Here is a 19,710-nt window from a genome sequence, read left to right as displayed (position 1 = left end):
GTGATACACCTGTATGTGTGTGTGTGTGTGTGTGTGTGTGTGTGTGTTGTTTTGGGAAAGCATGTGGGATATGGGGGAAGGGTGTCTGCTGAGCTTTTTGTGGCTTCGGCTTCCTGAGCCCTGTTGCAAAAAAAAAAAGAAGATGCAATCATAGTTTATGTATGGAACTCAAACATAAGTTAGGTATCAGCCAATCAGAATTGAGTATTCAGAGACTCGTGTCTAATTTCGTGACTTCATGTTTGATCTCAACTTTTATACAACAGGGCCCTGGTTGCATTTCAGGATTAGGTTCGCCTCACCTCCCTGATTTGATTTGACTCTTGCAACACTGCGTGTTAACCACTATTTAATAGTTAACATCGTGATAACTTCTGAGAGTATGTGTTTGTGTGTGTAATCTTGTGTGCTTATGTCATCATCAGGGCTTCGCCTTCCACGCTCTTCAGATCAAAAGATGTTGATGCACAGAAAAACAAAAACAAACACACACACAAGGGGAAATATATTTACAAAAATGCACATACTATCAAAGCATGACTGTGAGAACCAGTTTGTTGCTCTGCACGATAAATCGAAGAACAAATAATCAGTTACTGGTACTAAATGCACTCTCCGTTGCAAAATTGGGTTTGCCAGATTCTTCACATTGAGAATGATTTATTTACCTTTTTGATTGTGAATTACAACAATTTTTTTCTTTTTTATTTATTTCTTTATTAACGTGCTGGAGGCGTCGCAGCCTCAGGGTACCTTTAGAGTCAATTGTGGAGGATAAATGATTATGAGGTTTTAAACACTTGATATAGGCCAGCAAGTACAGGACCATTGCATTTCATGCAGTTTAGGTTGAACGACAGCAAATGTCAAGTTAACACAGCCCAACAGTGATGATCATACTTTAATAAACTCTGGGCAGTATTTTATAAACAGTTAACAATAAGAAAAAATGTATCTACCTTGCCTTTATGCATGTGTGTGTGTGTTTGTCTGTGTGTGGGGGGGGGGGGGGGGTGGGTGATGATAGCAAAGAGAATAAATGGGTACTGTATATGCCATATACTTTGCGAGTGTAAATTTTTCGCGAATCAGGAATTCCTGACGATTTCATGAGTGGTTAAATTCGCGATCATGGAGTCCTGTACTGAACGGAGAAATGTACACGCGTAAGTCACATCCACATCAGAATCAGAGTCAATATTTTCGTGTGTCTTTAATTTCGCAAATAGCACCTGACTCACGAAATTCGTGAAAATAAAAACCTCACGAAATATTTGGCGTATACAGTAAGTTAACAAATCAAGAATAAGTCCATCACACAACAAACATCTATAATGTTCTATGATTCAAAATTTATTACATCTGATAGTAGTACACATTTATCTTTTGATCACATCCAGACAAAAAAAAAAAAAAAAAGAAGAAAAATAGAAAAAGAATAATGGACTTTTGGATTAGGAAGGCCAACATTTCAAGAATGATTCAATCAGGAGTTTACATCGTACAAGTAAGTGCATTGTCCTCTCCATTTTACAGAAGTGACCTCCCTTTTGGGGAGGTAAATTGTGTATGTCACTACAGGTTGTAGTGTATATGCATCACTGTAAACCTTACAAGCTGCAGTGTGGTTTGTTTCACCTGAAGACCTGCACTGTAGTATATGTTCTGCGCATTATGATGCCTGGGTTGGAGGAAACACATCATGCCATCTTATTTATTGTAGACTATATGAGATAACTGCTGGCATTTATGACAGATCATATCAGAGCCAAACTTTTACATTATGTTAGTGACCTTTGGTGAAGATAGTAGAGAAACGAATGATAAATACATACAGTGTGAGCTGACATTACATAATTATTCATAATGTCTTTAGTTACAGGGCCGTCAACATTAACAAAACCAAAGTCTGGGAAGTTCTGAAGAGTAAACGGGGAGATACTAGAAAGTCCAGTGGTCCCTGCTTCATTTGGAGGGGTCGGGATCCAAGTTTTTCTCCCACCAAAGCTGGGTTCCCGCTTAAAGCAGTCTCTGATTATTAGGTACCACATGGTAATTACGACATGAATCTCAACAGGCAAAAAAGCATTCCCGAATCAAGAAGGCTTTTACATTTCTTTGTCAGGACTGACAAGATGTCAGACGTTTTATGAGGAGCCTCCGACATGTTCAGTGAAACTTGGCAGCTCTGTAGATACTTTAGCCATGGTCAACATAAGCTTGTATATAAATGACTCTATAAGAATACTAACTCTTTGTCACAAAAACATGCACAAAAGCCTGGACAAACGGAAAACAATATGCACATATGATATGGACAGGAGCTTAAAGGAACACTCTTGTGACTGCTAAGCAGACTTTGTGACTAATACCTGGGCAAAAATGCACAGCTTTACTCTATGTTACATGTAGTTGTGTGATAACATGATTTTTTTTTGTCTTTTCCCCGACATTGATCAGTGCACATACATTGTAAACTAGGTTTTATTTTATCTATTTATTCCCCCTTTTTTTTTTTGGCCGATATCCCCTGACATTACATTTATTGAGACAGGGACATACACTGTAACATGAAGTGCAATATTTGGTGATCAAGCATTCTCCCATAAATACACTTTTTTTTTAGATTCGAGTAAATTTACTTGCCAACGCAATGTGCAATAGCATCATTCACGATGTATCTAAAATTATAGGACACCATCGACACTGATGCGGAGTGGATTTTCATTATTCACACACTGTTCCTCATCCCCACCACCTAACCATTACAAAATTAAGGTGTTTATTTCATTACATTTTAGACATCATGTCATATCTCCTTACAGGGCAAATCTTGTGCATCAATAACAAAACAGTACTATGGGCCATGATGTAAACAAGGCTTGCACAAAATATATGTAGGTACTGTAAAATGGCATCAACACAGGGTAGTATCATTAGCTGAAATTGCTATACAAAAGCACTGTCTATGAATAAATATTTATTATGGCCAGCACAAGCAAAGCTCATCCTGACTTATGATGTTAAAATGTGGATATGGATAGATTGTAGATAACACTGAAAAATACAAAGGGTTTGGAAATGCATGTCAACCATGCTGTTGCAGTTTGACGATTTATGTCATTACGGTGGATGACCCGATTAATTTAAGCTGGTATCACGGTCACGCAGAATTCTGAAAAAAAAAATTCCAACTTTGTTATATCTCCATATTTTTGTTGTTGTTCTACATGAATCAAAAGTATCTGGCTACATGTTATGACACCATCTGACCTGTGACATGCTAATTTACATCTCTCTGGTCATTATGAGTAGCGGGACAAAAAGGAACAACTTCTATCTGTGAACAGAGTCACTGACAAAAGTAGGGTGGGTGCCACTGATATAAAGAATACACATTTTATAGCAGCAAGAAAATGTTTATCAAGAAGAATCTCTACACTTGTGATGTTGAAAAAAGAAGAAGTGATCATCGCAGACAAGCATGAGTGTGACTGCAGGTAGCGGCAAAGCAGCACATAAATGCATTACAAATCGTGAAATATAGAAGACCAAAAAAAAAAAAAAAAGAACAGATAACATATATCAATCTATCATGAGTACTTGAAACAAACTTTAAAGACTTCTCTCAATGCCAGGCCTCGATGACTTTCAGCAGTTTGCCATATCTGCCATTCCAGTGATGTGAGAAGTGGACACACATCGACCTTGGGCAGGCATTACGCTGTTGTGCCTGCATGTGTTTTAACTGTGGGTTAATGACCTTAAAACCGAAAATGTTCATCAGCAACGTGAAGGTACGGATGCTTGACGTCTCTATTCCTCAAAGATGTGTGGATTGTTGCAAGTTGAAGGGGGAAGGGTTACATCTAGCTATCATACACTTGTGACAACAAGCATAGTACTATGCCAAGCCCACCATACAGTTACTATCTACTGTGTTAACAGACGCATGCTCAAGGGGCAGAACAGCATAGAATTGAGAGATACAACGTAGTGACTGTGGCTGGAGAAACAAGTGGATCACTTGAAAACGTGCTGCTTGTTTCTTCTGCTATCATTTCTTAACCCTTTCTGTGCCAGGGACTGTGGACACTGTGTACAATGCCATGGGGGTTTTCTGTGCCAATCTGCACTCAAAGCACAAAAAGGGTTAATGTATAATGTCTAGGGTGTACAGTGTCATCAACACTCATGCTCACTGATCTGGGAGATTCCCACAGTAGTGGTCTGGGAATGCTAGTGCTGATCATCTCTCTGGCTATTCGGTTCACACTATGACAGAATGAAATGCCTTTTCCCATTGGCTGTCCTCCTTTGCATCGGTACCGAGATGTCTGAGAGAAGTCCTGCGATTGGTTGGCTGAATTTGATACATCATTTCCCTACTGTACTCTGACTTGGTAGTCCCCATTCTGTGTGATGTACCTCACCCATGGCAGAGCCTGGTAGCCACTCTTCTCTATGATCTTCAAATAGCGAACCTATGATACAAGGAAAAAGAAAGAAAGAAAACTGGGTTGACCATGCTGTAGTGACCAGCTAGTGCAGCTGAATATGGGCTACTGTAAAAGTGGAAATTTTCGCACATTTCGCGCAACCAGAAACTAGCGCGAAAATAAAAGTACGCGAATATTTTTGCTTGCTGTATGTTCCTGTACTTGGTTCTTGATTCCACGGAATTAAAAACACACCAAACTCTTCTCACCCGGCCAAGCGCAAAAAATTAGTCGCACGAAAATATCCACTTTTACAGTATCCAGCCCTTTTCTCAGATGGATATGAAACAGACAAATTGAACTGAATTGCATAAAATTCATTTGTTTTAAATGGCCACTAAGGAAGCAATACATGCTTGTAAGAATGCCACTGCAGGACTGAGAGCTTATAGTCCCCTCCAAAGGACTATAAAGCAATGAGTATCAATTCCTTGACTAGGGGCAAAACTGCTTCAGAAAGCGACTCAAATCACCAGGGGACTCAAACTAACAGGGACCTTGTGATTATCAACCCATAGCCTTATCCCCTTAGCCACAACAGCTCCACATATAAAGCAGCTTACATCCAACAAATACTTGGCAACTTTCTTTTCTTAGCACAGCAAAATGAAGCTGCATACATTCATCAAGGGAATACCAGTTTTCATTTCTAGATACTAAACATGCAAAAGGACAAATGCAACAGGAATGCTAGCTTTCCTGCTCATATTTACACAACATATTATATATTAATACAAATGAGGTATATGATAATAAATGCTAACTTTTATATTGCCTTACTATAAGAGGCATTCCTTCTATTACAAGTAATAATTATAAAAAAACAACAACAGCATTCAAGAAGGCCAATACCAGACTCCACAGCTAGGAAATTTGGGTGCCTGCATCATTGGGGTTTGGGCGGGTTCAAGACGGTCTCACCTGAATACCGGACGTCGTGAAGTAGGGAATCTCAAACTTGACGCTGATGGGTGGCCGGCCCTCCGCCTCCTCAGCCGCTACACTGGGCAGGTTAAAGTGGGCTCGCATCAGGTACTCCTTACCTCCCTACACACAGAGAAGAAAAATTAAAACACACAGAAATGTGAACAGAGGCAGATATGAAATATGAGTGTAAAACTAGTGCACAAGGAAATGCATCCTTGATATGTGGAATTCTGCATCTCCTCTGAAATATGTCCCATATATCCTAAGACAATGCGAGGAATACATCTAAATATCCATGAAATATAAACATAGTGTTATCACATTGCCTGACCTTAACTTGCATTCTTTTCTCACTCATACAAGTCATCAATCACTTTACCTTTACGACAAAGTAAATGCCCTGTGCATACACAGTAATACATAAAGTAATTGTCAGTATGTCAGTACACTGTCTAGCAAGAACAGTCCTCATCAACAAGGAATATTTTAAGATGTGAAAATTTTTCAAAAATACGTGCACAACTGAAGTAGCTGAAAAATAGCAAGTGAGTACTTTTGAAGATATCTAGATATTTATGCACAAAATTCATCCTGTCAGAAAAAAATCAATCAAGTGAAATTCACTGTTATAGGCCTATCTTGAAAAATTAATTTCCCATAAGATTCTTATTTTACAGTAGTCAATATGCAAAGTCAAATTTATGTATAAAGAATGAATGGTTAATATACTCTGTGGAGAAAAACTCACAGAAACAAGCTGTGAGTGAGTACCTCAGCTAGCTTTCCTGTGACTACATAAACTCTCCATGTAATAACAACGAAGGCCCAGAAATGTGACATCACCATGCTGTACTCACTGGAAACGACTTGATGTGCCACACCACTGCGTTCTTCTCTGGCATGTACTTGGCGAAGCCGACAGTTGTCTTGAACTTGGGTGAGTCGGCGTCGCTGGGCACTGGAATGATGACGTCAACATTGTTGGCCGTCGACCGCCTCTTGAACTGACTCTTGGCCTTGATCATGTACTCCACACGGGAGTGAGAGTGCCGCTCGATCACAGACTCGATCCAGATCAGGGGTTTCACCTATCACAAATGCATTGAAGAGAGGCAGTTAATCATGTCTGTGCCAGGGGCTTTGGACAGTGTGTATAATGCTGTGAGGTTTTCTGTGTCGATTGGCTCTCAAAGTATACAAAGGTTTAAACCAAAAGGTAGTCTTGGAAGTGCCCCAAAGCCTACATATGAATGAAGATACCTATGATTTATGTGCAAGCCTGGTTCAAAGAAGAAACATGCTCCCACCATAAACTTTTGAACATCAAGCGAGAGGAGTATTTTTCATCATTCAAGAAAACTTTCGTTTTGAACATGCATTTTTAAAAACGATTTTTTTTTTCAGACTTTAACTTCTTATTGCCAACATGATGACTAATGCGTGGGAATTTGCATATCTAGCCATGCACAGCTAGTACCATCTCTCACATAATAATGCAGTACTAACTAGCAAAAGTACATTGATGTATGACTCTGAAATGATCCATGCACTGAGGAGAAAGGATGTGTCTTTGCATATCACATTCTGTGCATTACAAAGAGGGCAATGCTTTCTAATTTGCATCCACCAATACTGTGATTTTCAGCATAGCCTTACATTCGATATTAGACTGAGTTTTGCATGTCATGTTTACAAGGGTCACTCTCCTCTGCTATTGGAGCACAATCTTCTTAGAACTTTCCTGTTTCAAAACAACCAACAACAACAACAACAACAACAACAACAACAACAACAACAACAACAACAACAACAACAACAACAACAACAACAACAACAACAACCAAATAAGCAAACACCTGATCACATCAACAAGGCCTTGCACCATGCATGGCTACAAAAGAAACCACCTGTCACATACTTTAAGCATTGCTCTTTAAACTCACGTGTGTGTTAAGCCGGTAAGACATGAGCTCGAACTCGCCGTCCGGCGGGATGAAGGATATCGTGCGGTCGTTCTCGAAGCGGGACAGCCGCACGCACTGGTGGAACTTCACGTCCTCCAGCTCGACTGACTTGCTCTTCCCTCCTTGTGGGGAAGGAACGGGAGGTGTCCGGGCAGAGCAGGATGAATGGCAGAAAGATCAGATGATGCAGAGAAGAGATAAAGATGATGGAGAGAGAGGAAAAAGAGAACAAAGAAACTAGGATAAAGCAGCTGTGTTCCGGTTAGTTCAGAAATTTGAAGAAAAAAAAATCTGCAGGACAGCTTTTCTAACTACACAGAATCTGAGCTAGAGAGAGCCAGGTGTTAAAGCATTAGTATACCCATGTACACATTGTAGTGAAGGCATGTATACACATTGTTACACAATGGTGACCATTCAGAGAGACATGCAGAGCTACGTGTTAGCATATCGCTTTCATATCATTTTGTAAACAACACTAAGATTTTGTAGGCAATTAGCAGTCAAGCAATCATTTCTTGTTCTCTCTTGTTCTCTTTGTTATCACTACAAGAAGGTATTGTCTCTCACAAATATGCATTTAGACAAAATATAACAAGGACTGAATATGAAACATAATCTGCTCTTACCTGGAATAGAGCAGCAGAATGTGACTTACTGAAATCCTTGGCAAAAATATTATCAAGAATAGATCGAGGAATTGCGGGAGTAGAAAAGAATTGCACTAGCGTTTCCTTTTATTCATTCAATAATTGACACTCTAAATCCCATTACCCGGTATATGTCAAGTATATCTACAAGATTATAAAGCAAAGCGTTGGGAAGCCAGTAGACTTGTACACGCCACTTACTGCCTGTGTTTTCAAAGAGCACTTTGTCGTTGAGGCCCAGGCGGAGCTCCGGCATCCCAGAGAGGAAAACTCTCATCTTGATGGCTCCAATGATCTCACTCCGCAACACGTTACCATTGACATTTACCTAATGAACGCAGGAGGGAGAAAAACAGAAAGAAATGTACACACACCAGCCACCAGCTACCACTGCAGTTCTAGTGGTTTTGACGAGATTATGTGCACACACAAACCATCATTTTGGGCATGTCTTGTTAAAAAGTACACAAGCACTGTTTTGAATTTGGTCTGAAAATGGCACACTGCCTGCATACATGACATTTCTTCACATGACAACCACAGTGTGATCTGAAGCTATTTGCTTTAAAGAGAAGTCCACTTCACATACAAATTCACAAAACTTGACACTCAGTGAAAAATATGGACTAAAAAGTACATGAGAAATTCACCACCTATCTGCCAAACAAGTGGCTAAAATATAAAAAGAAAAGAATATGCCACATTCTAACTATGTTTTACATCTATAAATGACAGATATAGAGGAAATGTGAAATGAATCCAGAGCTGCTTACCAGTAAATTGACAGACTCAATGACATCTAAGAAGACCTCATTTTTGCGGTATTTGATGTTATCACTCCGCCAGGAAACCGCATTGGTGATGGCTGGAGGTGGTTTGGGTGCAATCTCCAGCTTCTGACCCTCTTGCGTGATGTATCTAAATGTGTAAAGGGAGAATGTTATGGACAGTTATGAGAGTTGTCATGAATATGTATAAGACCCTATATCGCAGGATGGGAAATAATTCTACCCGCAGAAAAAGACAACAATTGTAAACTTGAACAGGTAAAAGTAAAACAACAACAAAATATAAATAGGTAAATTTACTCTGACATGACAATGTGTACAATCCCACACCAACACTACAATCATGTAGTGCTGATTACACATTTATAAGCGACATGATCAGTATTCACTGACATCTAGTGTCCAGATGTTAGCGCTATCAAATTATGCCAGCAAATGGCCGAACAAAAAACAAAAGGTTTATTACACAAACATTTTTTGCACTCACTCTTGAAGGATTTTGCTGTCTGTGGTCTGTGGGTATCCAAAGTCGATGAGCTCGTCCAGAAGCTCATAAATGATGACAAAGTTGTCCCTAATACTCTCCTCCTCCATCTCCTTGAAGTATTCTATGAAGACCTATTTCAAATGAAAATGAAATAAAATGAAAGAAAATGATCCCATTCATCTTTTGAAATGTCTATGAGATGCTACTCATGGAAATGTTGGTGTTCTTCTTTCTATTTGGAAAGTGTTGGGTAGAGTTGGCTTTTCATACACCATTGGTAAGTATCACACAAATTTTGAATGGACAGGCACATGGGGCTTATTCCTGCTGCAGTATGCCTTGCATCACAGGATTGACACTGAATTTCAACTCTCTTTCTTCTTTGGGAACTCTCCTCCTGAACATGCAGGCCATAATGCACACTCATGGTCCTTGATGGAGGTACAAAGGGCATGTAGTGTACTCAGTGTAGGACAACAAAAACTCTGCTGTCCTGATGAAGATCAGAGTATACAAACAGAAACATCGAACAAGCACAGTAACTGGGTATGTCTTTTATCCATGAAGTAAAACAAATATCTACAGTATACATGATAGACTACAAGCCAACATTTGAAAACATAAGAAAGAGCCAACACCCATCTGCAGATGAGTATTTATCCCACATATAGAATTTAATGTAGAGAGTACTTGTATGTATCATGACTACACTTGACAACAGACACTGGAGTGAACTTCTTGATTAGACCTTCAATAAACTGAGCAGACAGCCTCAAAGATTCACAGGCATACCCTACACTTGTTCTGTACACATCGATGGTCAAGTAATCCATTTATCTATCAGCAAAGATAATGTAAATCATGTATTGTAATAGAGATGTACATGTACCGATTCCAAGAGATGAAAGATATGATCCGCTTACCTCTACCACTTTGTGCAGAATGGTGAATACAAGTGCAACGTTGGCATTTTTCTTCGAAATGGTGACAACTGGAGCGACGATGTTAAGGTTGTGATGCATAAACATACATTATTGATATATAATATACCTATCTTATACCTCTTGTCAGTGCTAAAATGTAATGACAGCATTCTATAAGATGAATGAAATCAAATTTCATCACACCTGTAAGATGCTAAATTTGTAAAACTTTCTTTTCAGTTGTAGTTCTTCTATAATGGGTCGTGAAAAAAAGTGAGCCCTTGAAGGAAAGTATATGAAATATGTGACATATTACTGAAAGACAGAATGGGGAGTGCTCTACAGGCACTGCTAGTCATTTGACCAAGACAAATGTTTCAGATACTTGTGAAAAGCCCAAATCAGAAGGAAAGTATTCCTCATTCCCTCCATTCAACTTGACGTCAGCCAATACACTTTCTGATTCCCACTAAATTCCTAACCCATATCTTTACGTATATCGCAACATACAATGTGTTCAACATTTACCATATTCTATACTCATTTAAAGGTGAATTCATTCCCACTAAACATGTCTGCTTTAACATAATACTTGCTTTGATGAAGGGTACTTACGGAACTCTTGCCTGCAGGCAGAGCCATACACAGCAATTCAGAAAATTAGAAATGAGGTTACTTTAGGACAAATTAGTTATCACAAAACATTTCCTCACCCTAGGAGTGGGTATTAACCTGAAAAATATGTGTAATTTGAAATGAAGATAATGTCCTGCTTTGATAGTTTGTTCATGGCTACACATGTCCTATAAGTAATACTTGTGCATACAAAGCCTTCTTGGAAAAGCAAACTTGTAAACAAACAAACAAACAAACAAACAAACACAATCTCCCAGTCAAGGATACTGTACAAGTTGTTGTGCTTGATGTACATGTAGTTGACCCCGCCATGAATGATGATGGGAGACAGCGCTTCCTCTTCCTCCCTGTCCATCATCAGGGTCATGAACTTATCGATGGCCGACATGTCAACATCTCCTCGGTAGTTTCGGGAGATGAGGACCTTGAAGGGGGAAGCAGAAGAAATGAAATAATCAAATGGCATCTAGAAAGGTTTCCACACTCTATTAAACCATTTAAAACTAGCACAAGGAAAAAAAAATCATGAATATGGCGAGAGAAAACAGAGTAGAACACTCTACTGGAATACAGGTCAGTAGATTCTACATTCAGACCATGGAATGATTACCAATGGTAGGTTTTTTTTTTTTTACACTGTACTTGTTTACAAAATAACTACAATGTAGCTTTGCTTTTTAAAGGTAGAAACTTGCAAGGAATCTATACTACATCTAAACAAATATTAATCATTGACATTGCAGTTTAATTGAATACTGAAGGCACCTGTTCTTTTGGCCTCTTTGCTTTGGTCAGTGCCAGATTTTTTTTTCCTCGTCAAGATGGCTGGATCATGATCATGGATTCATGTAGGGTACTCAAGGTCATGCATGTCCTGTATTTTTCTATGTCTGATAAAGTCTGCGCTGGACAAGACCCCCCAATGCCATACAAATGTATGTCTATGGGATGTTGATGGTACATCCCGCTGAGGGCTGAGCTACCACCATGTTAGTTACCACCATCATCATGACCATGGGCATGGCATGGCTGCAACTGCAGTGTTTCATACCTTGTCAGTGCTTCTGCTTGTTTACTAACCAATATCCATCATGTCATTGTAAACTAGTCTTTACCCAAAGTAGAAGTTGGTGCAGTGAAGTGATTGTCAATCTCTTATTCTGTAAAACTAGATTTGTTTCATCCTTCCACTGTCATTAATTAGACAGAGTATTAATGATAGAATAAGCATTTAGTGTCTATGTATGATGTATAAAGTAGACCCCTATTTTAGTAGGCTATACTCAATCAGTCAATGAAGGTTTGTTAGGTTTCACACCACACTGTCACCGATTTTGGCAACTTCTAATGTTCTATCTATATCTATCACCACGTAAAACACGCCACCACAAACAAAGAAATCTTACCTTCCCCTTTATATCGAGGATGAAAAGGGCAGATACTGACATGTCGGTTTGGTTTGGGTAAACTTAAAGGAGAATCAATCAACAAAATATGAAGATTTTCCTCATGATATCCGTCAATCTTTCACTGAAGCGCTGTTACTCTTAACCCTCACACGTAATACACGTCATGTCATACATATACACTACACACACGTACAATGCATTACCGCTACCGAATTGAGGGCGTGTGTGTGGGACCGGCGGCGTATCCAGCAACCTCGCATCCAGATGTATCAAAAGGGTAAGCTTGTACTAGTAATAGAGGAAGAGACTGCTTGAATGTAAGAAATAACAATATTTCAATTCCAATTTCAACTAAAAACCAAAAACAAGCATACATCCGTGTTTACGTAAGAAATAATCATTGCTACATAAAAAAATACATGAATTACATATGAATGTTTTTAGGGCCCTTTAAGAAGCCAGGCTTATGAATGGGATCCTATACAAATACGAAGCTGAACTTCATGAAAAATGAAGACCATAAACATATACCAAAGAAATTTAAAATCTCTTTGGCAAATACACACACACACACACACACACACACGCACACTTTTTTTTTCAATAATCCTTATTCTTCCACATTCAAACATGAAAAAACTACAAATTAAATTTGTTAAGATCGCAACTGCTTATCTGTAAATTAACAAACATGTCGGAAAATACCACTTCCTCTTTTCCGACATGTTTGTTAATTTACAGATCAGCAGTTGCGATCTTAACAAATTTAATTTTTAGAGGGAGACAAAGTGAAGAAACTCGCACCTGAACCTTCACCCCTCTGTATAATATCTTTCTTTCCAAAGTCCCACTGGTTCCTTTTCATTCCTTTGATTTTCTTTCTTTTGATTATCCACTTTTTATTGTATGCAATATCAGTCTATCAATCATGTGGGGGAATGCACCCTACAAGCACTGCATTTTAGCATTCCTCCCCATTTCCAGCATTTCCGCATACTTACAATATTTTATAAACTATATCCTTTATTATGTATTATGATGAAATTTATGTGTTTCTAGCTGTTGGAAACGGGGAAAATGGATGAAAAATAAATAAATGAAAAGTAATTTTCTTATTATTTCAGTGAGTTGCAACCGTCATGTTAGAGTAGAGATGTTTTTATGAGAGAGCAATAAACTAGTGTTGTCAGCAATAGTGAATATGAAAATGATATCATTATAATCGGATATATCAAAAACAACAAAGGACCAATTCTAGCACTGTCCCTCGTGGCACACCATGGACTATAATAGATTGCGATTTGACACTATCGACCAAAATGTTGGGAGCGTTTACATGCTCAACTTTACATATAAAGTGCAATTATTGACTCTTTTCGTGACAACAATTTCTTTAAAGAGAGAGAGAGAGAGAGGGAGGGAGAGAGAGAGAGAGAGGGAGAGATGAGATGAAACGCTTCAAGAAATATTCTTGAAAATGAATATTTGTTTGTTCAATAACCTCCTGAAGATGTAAAGAGTTTGTTTGCAAAAACCGATAAGTCCATATTTGCCAAATGGAGATATTTGCGATTAAAGGTCAAGAAAAATAAAGAGAATGATAAGAAAAATTTTGCTTCTTTTGACCATAACTTCAAATTATAGTGACCAATATATCATTTAAAAGGTATCATTATTTTTGTACTTTATGAAAAAGATCGTACTTCAAAATCTTTAAAAATGGACTTATCGGTTTTTGCAAACAAACCCTTCAATATTGTATCCCTCCTCTTAATTCTATGGAAACTTTATTTGAGGCATACAAACCCGAAGTTTTGTTTTGTCTTCCTATATTTTGTTAAACAATGTAATTTGCTTCAACCCTTGGCATATTAAGTCAACAAATTGTTTTGTTTTTTAAAGTTCCGCTGTATTTATTCCACATAGCTTGATTTGAAACAATTTTTTTGAATAAAACATTAGTTTCCATTCAAAGCTCCAGATATATTGTAAATTGTTGTGTGCGTTTTTATCATTTGCACTTGATGATGTACCTGAACAGATCAATTCAAGTTCCTGAAATAATGTTCATTTCCATATCTTTATTTATCAAACATCAACAAATATACAGTAAAGACATAGAATACCAGATTAAAAAAAAAAACACTCACACACATTCATGACATACAACCCATTCAATGTTCACAACTATTTTGTAAGGTTATGAATAGGAAAAGGGACATTTACAACAGAAAAAGAAACCACAAATCCTGATAAAAACGTAATGTTAGCATCAGGAGGCAATAGAGTATATAGGGTTGTATACATGTACGTGGAAATCACAATAGAATAGCTTACATATTTTGTTTAATCAGTTTTATCAAGTCAGGTACCCGTTTTATGATAATGCACGCAAAAAGTCACGATCCAAAACACTGCATTCTAAATTAGTGGTCAATCACGAGAAATAGAAATTAAGTATTAGCATCATTTCATTTTCAAATTTATTTTCATATCAGCTTTTAGAACAGAAGTTATCTTTTTCCACAGTTATTTGTTTTCAACTATCACTTTATTTCCAAGCAACAAAAGGTGAGAATTTATACTCCGACAAAGTGAAATATTGATTAACACAAGGGCCGCATGGCAGATGTTTTTTTTTCTGTGGTTGGACTCAAGTTTTGAATCGGATACTGATCACCGATTAACGAGTCGGAGGCACAAGTGACAAATGCTTTTGTTTTTATCTTATTTTCCCTTTTATTTTCAACGTACACGCGCATATTACCTGATATCTCATTTACCATTTCGGCCTTCATCCAAACAAATCGAACAAAATTCGAATTGATATCCTCTTGTTGTATATACACGCCATATCATATTGGCCTCTATCTTGTGTATATCCTTTGACTATATAGAATTTGGCAAAACTTGATAAATTTAAGGGGAAAACACACACGAAACCACACAGAGGTAATTTAATCACTAACAGAATACTGAATACTGAATACACAACGTAAGAGATGGATAAAATTTAGGCCTTTCGTTTTCAAAAACAATTAGCACTCGTGATGAGTTTGATTTATGGTGACCCAACATTTGCTCCTGCGACATTATGCTCAGGTCTCATTCTCTTCAAGGACTTAGGATTAGAGTTAGGGTTGAGATAGGGTTTAATTTATGTTTAGTTTGATGTGAGGATTAGGGTTAGGGTTTAATATGTTTGTTGGTAGAATAATTTATGTTTGGCTTAGAGTGTGCAGATATTTCACGGGAGAATTGTCGCAGAACGTCTCATGGGCACGGGGAGTTAACCGATAAGTGTATGCTCGTACCGTAATCTTCCGAGATCCAACCGATCTCTAGGGATTATGTCGATATCCTGGTAAATAGGTTGCCATTGTTTGCATGGTTAATCCGAGAGTCTGGCCAACTGCTAAAATTTGGACGCCATGTCGTTACCGCGCGTATTACGCGTTACAGGTTTAGCGTGTACGCTCAGACGTAACAAAATAACCAAGCCAAATAAGGGGTAGTTAACAATGGGCACTGCGTATGAGCGCACTTCAGTAACGACATGGCGCCTGTAGATCACGGGACCTGCTTTTGACCAATCACAGGCTTCAAATCACATAAGCCAAAAACCGAGTTGGCGGCCAGACTCTTAATATACGGCACTGGTTAATCCGTATCACGTACATAGCGAGAATAGGAATCGGATCATGGTTAGAAATTTAAATTCAAACCGAACTCACACTCAGAGCAGTAACTACAAGTGTACCAGTGAGTACTAACTTCTTGTATTTTTCATAGAGACGTGATGAACGTGCATTGCAACAATTCTTGCACAAGAAACAGTTCACCTATATTGTATGAACTCGATCTGTTTTGAAGTACGACCTAACCAGCGCAACCAGCGGTTCATAGTTATCACGCCACCCTGGCCTACCGGCGTGCTGTTTCTCATGTGCCCGTTGAACTTGAAGTGCTGCACGTTTCTCACGTGCCTTGTACTGCGCAAGGAAAGAGGTGGTGCCATGCATGCATGCCGTGGTTGGTGGGAACTGAGCTGTGCTGTGTGTTGTTCTGTTATTGTCGTCATCGTTGTTTTCGGTGGTTTTGTTGTTGTTGCTGCTGATGCTGTATTGTATTTGAATTGGCCAAATAATTGTGTACAATGTAGGCCCATGGCTCTCTAACCCCGTCGCGGGGCGCTGTAACACACGTATTTGTCCGTATGGGGTCGCTGCTGCGGTTAATGGCTCTCCTACTAGTGGCTAGATCTAGTTGTTTTTCGTCAAATTTTCGATGTGCTTGTAAATATCTGTAAATAAATTGTATTATAATGTAAATAGCACCAGTCTGCAAGAATCTTCAGTCTATTGAAGGAGGCAGACTTAATCAGAAGAAGAAGAAGAAGAAGAAGAAGAAGAGAGAATCAAGAATAAATAGTTTGCTGTCAGTTTCCAACTGCCTGCCCTGAACCCAGTGCAAAGTTTGCTCAACTTGGTCACGAGCAGTGCATGTGTGTGCACAGGGGGGTGTTTCATCAACGTTTGTCAGCGCTGACAACTTGAATCACCATAGTAACAGTCAGTGACCAGAGCATCTCAGCCAATCAAAACCAAGGATTTTGCAGAAACTGACTACTTGTCAGCGCTGACAAACGTGGATGAAACACCCCCTGGATTGTGTATTGTGACCATGCATCACAAAACCAACAAAGAGTCACGCCCATTGATTTTACATGAGGGCTCAAAAAAGGTGAAACAAGTCAACCAAGTCAATCTTGAGTTTTTCACATTATTCCTCAGTTCGGGATAATAAATGCATGGGAAAGTGTGTTTTTAGCAGTTTTTGTAATACAACCTTTTTTTTTTTTTTTTTTTAGCTCACCCGAGCTGAGCCGAAGGCTCAAGTGAGCTATTGCGATCGCTCTTCGTCCGGCGTCCGTCGTGCGTCGTCCGTCGTGCGTAAACTTAAAACATTTTCATCTTCTTCTTGAGAACTCCTTGACCGATTTTCACCAAACTTGACAGGTAGCATCCCTAGGGGGATAGGATCTCAATTTGTTCAAGTGGGCACCATAGCCCACCTGGGGGGCCCAAAATTAAGGAATCTCAAAAAATCTTCTTCTCTAGAACCAGAAATGATAGAGCTATAAAAGTTAATACTATGAATTAGTACATTGATGAATGTAGTTTGTTCATGGCGGAATCAGGGGTGCCCCCCTTGTACTTTTTGTACATTTTCATCTTTTTCTTGAAAATGCCATTATGAATTTTCACCAAAGTTGGCAGGTAGCATCCCTAGGGGGAAAGAATCTCATTCCCATCAAATGGGCACCATGCCCCACCTGGGGGCCCCAGGGGGCCTAAATTTGGACCGAAATTGTAAATTTTCATCTTTTTCTTGAAAACCCTATCACTAATTTTCACCAAACTTGGCAGGTAGCATCCCTAGGGGGATAGAATCTCAGTTCCATCAAATGGGCACCATGCCCCACCTGGGGGCCCCAGGGGTCCCCCCCCCCCCCCCCCCCCCCCGGGAATCTTCCTAAAGGAATCTTTGCAGATTTTCTCTAGAACCAGTAAGTGATTGAGCTAAGTGAATACAATGAGTCAGTATATTGATGACTGTTGTTTCAAGTTTGTTCATGGGAGAATCAGGGGTGCCCGCCCCCTCCCCCCACCACCTTGGGACCCAGGGAAGCGGGATGGGATGGGGGGGGGGGGGGGGGGGTCCAAATGTGGGCATAAATTTTCATCTTCTTGCTGAAAACAACATAACGGATTTTCACCAAACTTGTCAAGTAGCATTCCCATAGGGATAAGATCTCAAAGTTTTGAATGGGTTCCCTGCTTTCCTTGGGGGCCCCAGGGGGTCCAAACCTCCTAAATTAATGAATATTTGATAATATTTTTCTCTAGTTCTAATCAAATGTGATAGGGCTTTAAGTCTTCTTTCCTAAGCTGCATAATCCAACATTCTGTAAAGTATAGTGTACTTGGCAAGATTTTTTTTTCACCAGTGTGATGGAATATGTAAATGGACACCATACCCCCATTCTCAAAGCTATCCCCACCATAAGTTTCCAATTTTCTCAGGTAAGAGTCTGCAAGAATGCATGGAAGGTGAACTTGCGATACTCAGGTGAGCGCGTGACCCCCGGGTCTCTTGTTTGTAGAGTAGTGTCTGCAGTGAGATCAGGTAGACATCTATGTTTTATAGAGGCCCCTTTTCATTTAGCATTAACTCGAAAACCCTTTGCACACTCTTCACTTTCAACTCTTAGAAATCACGTTTGAAAGGATAATGCTACTGCTTTGAAAGTTGGCACTAATCATAGATAGAATGTGTTAATATAAAAGCACGCTCAATTTCAGCTTCAATCTGATAATCCCATTCATTGTTGTTGCTCTGGTGGCAGTGGTTTACATCCTGTCTTTTTGACCCATTCATCAAACAGCTAGGGCGATTTGGTAAGGATTAAATGCTTGAATAGACCCTGTACTTCAGAGCCTCTTTTCTCAGTTCACACTTTTCAGAGTGTGTGCTTCTTTCTGATGTTTAGATGTACCGGTTAGGAGAGTCCATTTGAATTGAGTTAATACACCATTTTGAAACTTAGATTCTCCACTTTCAGAATCTGCCCTCAACTAAAAATCCATGTATGGCGACTTTTTGTTGGTTTTGTGATGCAGGGTCACAATTGTGCTTTTAATAGCTCATAATCTAGGACCAGTACTGTAAAAGTGGATATTTTCACGCGACTAATTTTTCACACTTGGCTGGGTAAGAAGAGTTTTGCTTGTTTTTAATTCCGCGAAATCCAGACGTCAAGTACTGGAACACACGGCAAGCAAAAATATTTGTGTGCTTTTATTATTGCACTGATTTCGGATTGCGCGAAATGCGCAAAACTTTCAACACCGCAAAAATTTCCACTTTTACAGTATGATGCATACACGCTGCTGAATAATCAAGCTTCACTAGAGTTGACCATCAATGATGAGCATTATATGCTTCAGTACACATACTTGCTGATGACAAATTCTATTCTAGCAGGCTTGCACCAGTCATGGTTTTTTAATTTACCATGGTGAATAGCAAGTTAACGGAGACCAGTCCAATGATAGAACCATGATATCTGGCAACTACTACCTTTAACCCCTTGAGGACGGGCTGATTTTGCTATAGAAACATGCATATCCCATCTCAAAGACACCTGCCTGAGTATACTCAGGACTCATCCTCAGTGGGTTAAAGGGGTGTTTCCCCAAACAATATGTGCTTTCAGTGAATACAGAAGGAAATATTCAAAGAGTGAAACACTCCAAATACCTGCTCATGGAAGTTGTAGGAATTTTAGTCATTCAAAAGTTGATAAACTGTTCAAGTCTAGTTCATTCAATGAGCTGCCACAATTAGTGATATGACAGCAATAT

General features: G+C 39.0%; 1 protein-coding gene across 2 annotated transcripts; it reads right to left on the bottom strand.

The window, feature by feature from the left end:
* Positions 1-3,584: 3,584 nt before the first annotated feature.
* Positions 3,585-12,432, bottom strand: LOC139745503 (AP-1 complex subunit mu-1). 2 transcript variants are annotated; one of them, XM_071655892.1, is made up of 10 exons: positions 12,281-12,432; positions 11,142-11,298; positions 10,239-10,306; positions 9,316-9,446; positions 8,814-8,958; positions 8,242-8,368; positions 7,370-7,512; positions 6,284-6,514; positions 5,421-5,546; positions 3,585-4,484 (listed from the first exon to the last, which is right to left on the bottom strand). In XM_071655892.1, exons 1-10 carry the CDS (start codon positions 12,320-12,322, stop codon positions 4,386-4,388), a joined length of 1,269 nt encoding a protein of 422 aa, XP_071511993.1. In that variant the 5' UTR covers positions 12,323-12,432; the 3' UTR covers positions 3,585-4,385. The 2 variants fall into 2 exon arrangements, with proteins under 2 accessions (XP_071511993.1, XP_071511994.1); XM_071655893.1 differs by having other exon boundaries at positions 7,370-7,509.
* Positions 12,433-19,710: the final 7,278 nt, after the last annotated feature.

This window comes from Diadema antillarum, unplaced genomic scaffold (assembly GCF_040938485.1).
Source record: "Diadema antillarum isolate AM-2024a unplaced genomic scaffold, OU_Dant_1.0 seq00001273_RagTag, whole genome shotgun sequence".
Lineage (NCBI taxonomy): Eukaryota > Metazoa > Echinodermata > Echinoidea > Diadematoida > Diadematidae > Diadema > Diadema antillarum.
Note: the sequence above shows the minus strand (reverse complement) of the source record. Positions and strands in the feature narration are given on the sequence as shown.

Bases quoted from the DNA above. Each gene is read 5' to 3' on its own strand.
- LOC139745503 (XM_071655892.1), bottom strand. From the start codon at position 12,322: ATGTCAGTATCTGCCCTTTTCATCCTCGATATAAAGGGGAAG. The intron at 9,447-10,238 runs GTAAGCGGATCA...CATTTGAAATAG, and splicing joins TTCTGCACAAAGTGGTAGAG to GTCTTCATAGAATACTTCAA. The intron at 5,547-6,283 runs GTGAGTACAGCA...CTCTGTGTGTAG, and splicing joins GGCACATCAAGTCGTTTCCA to GGAGGTAAGGAGTACCTGAT.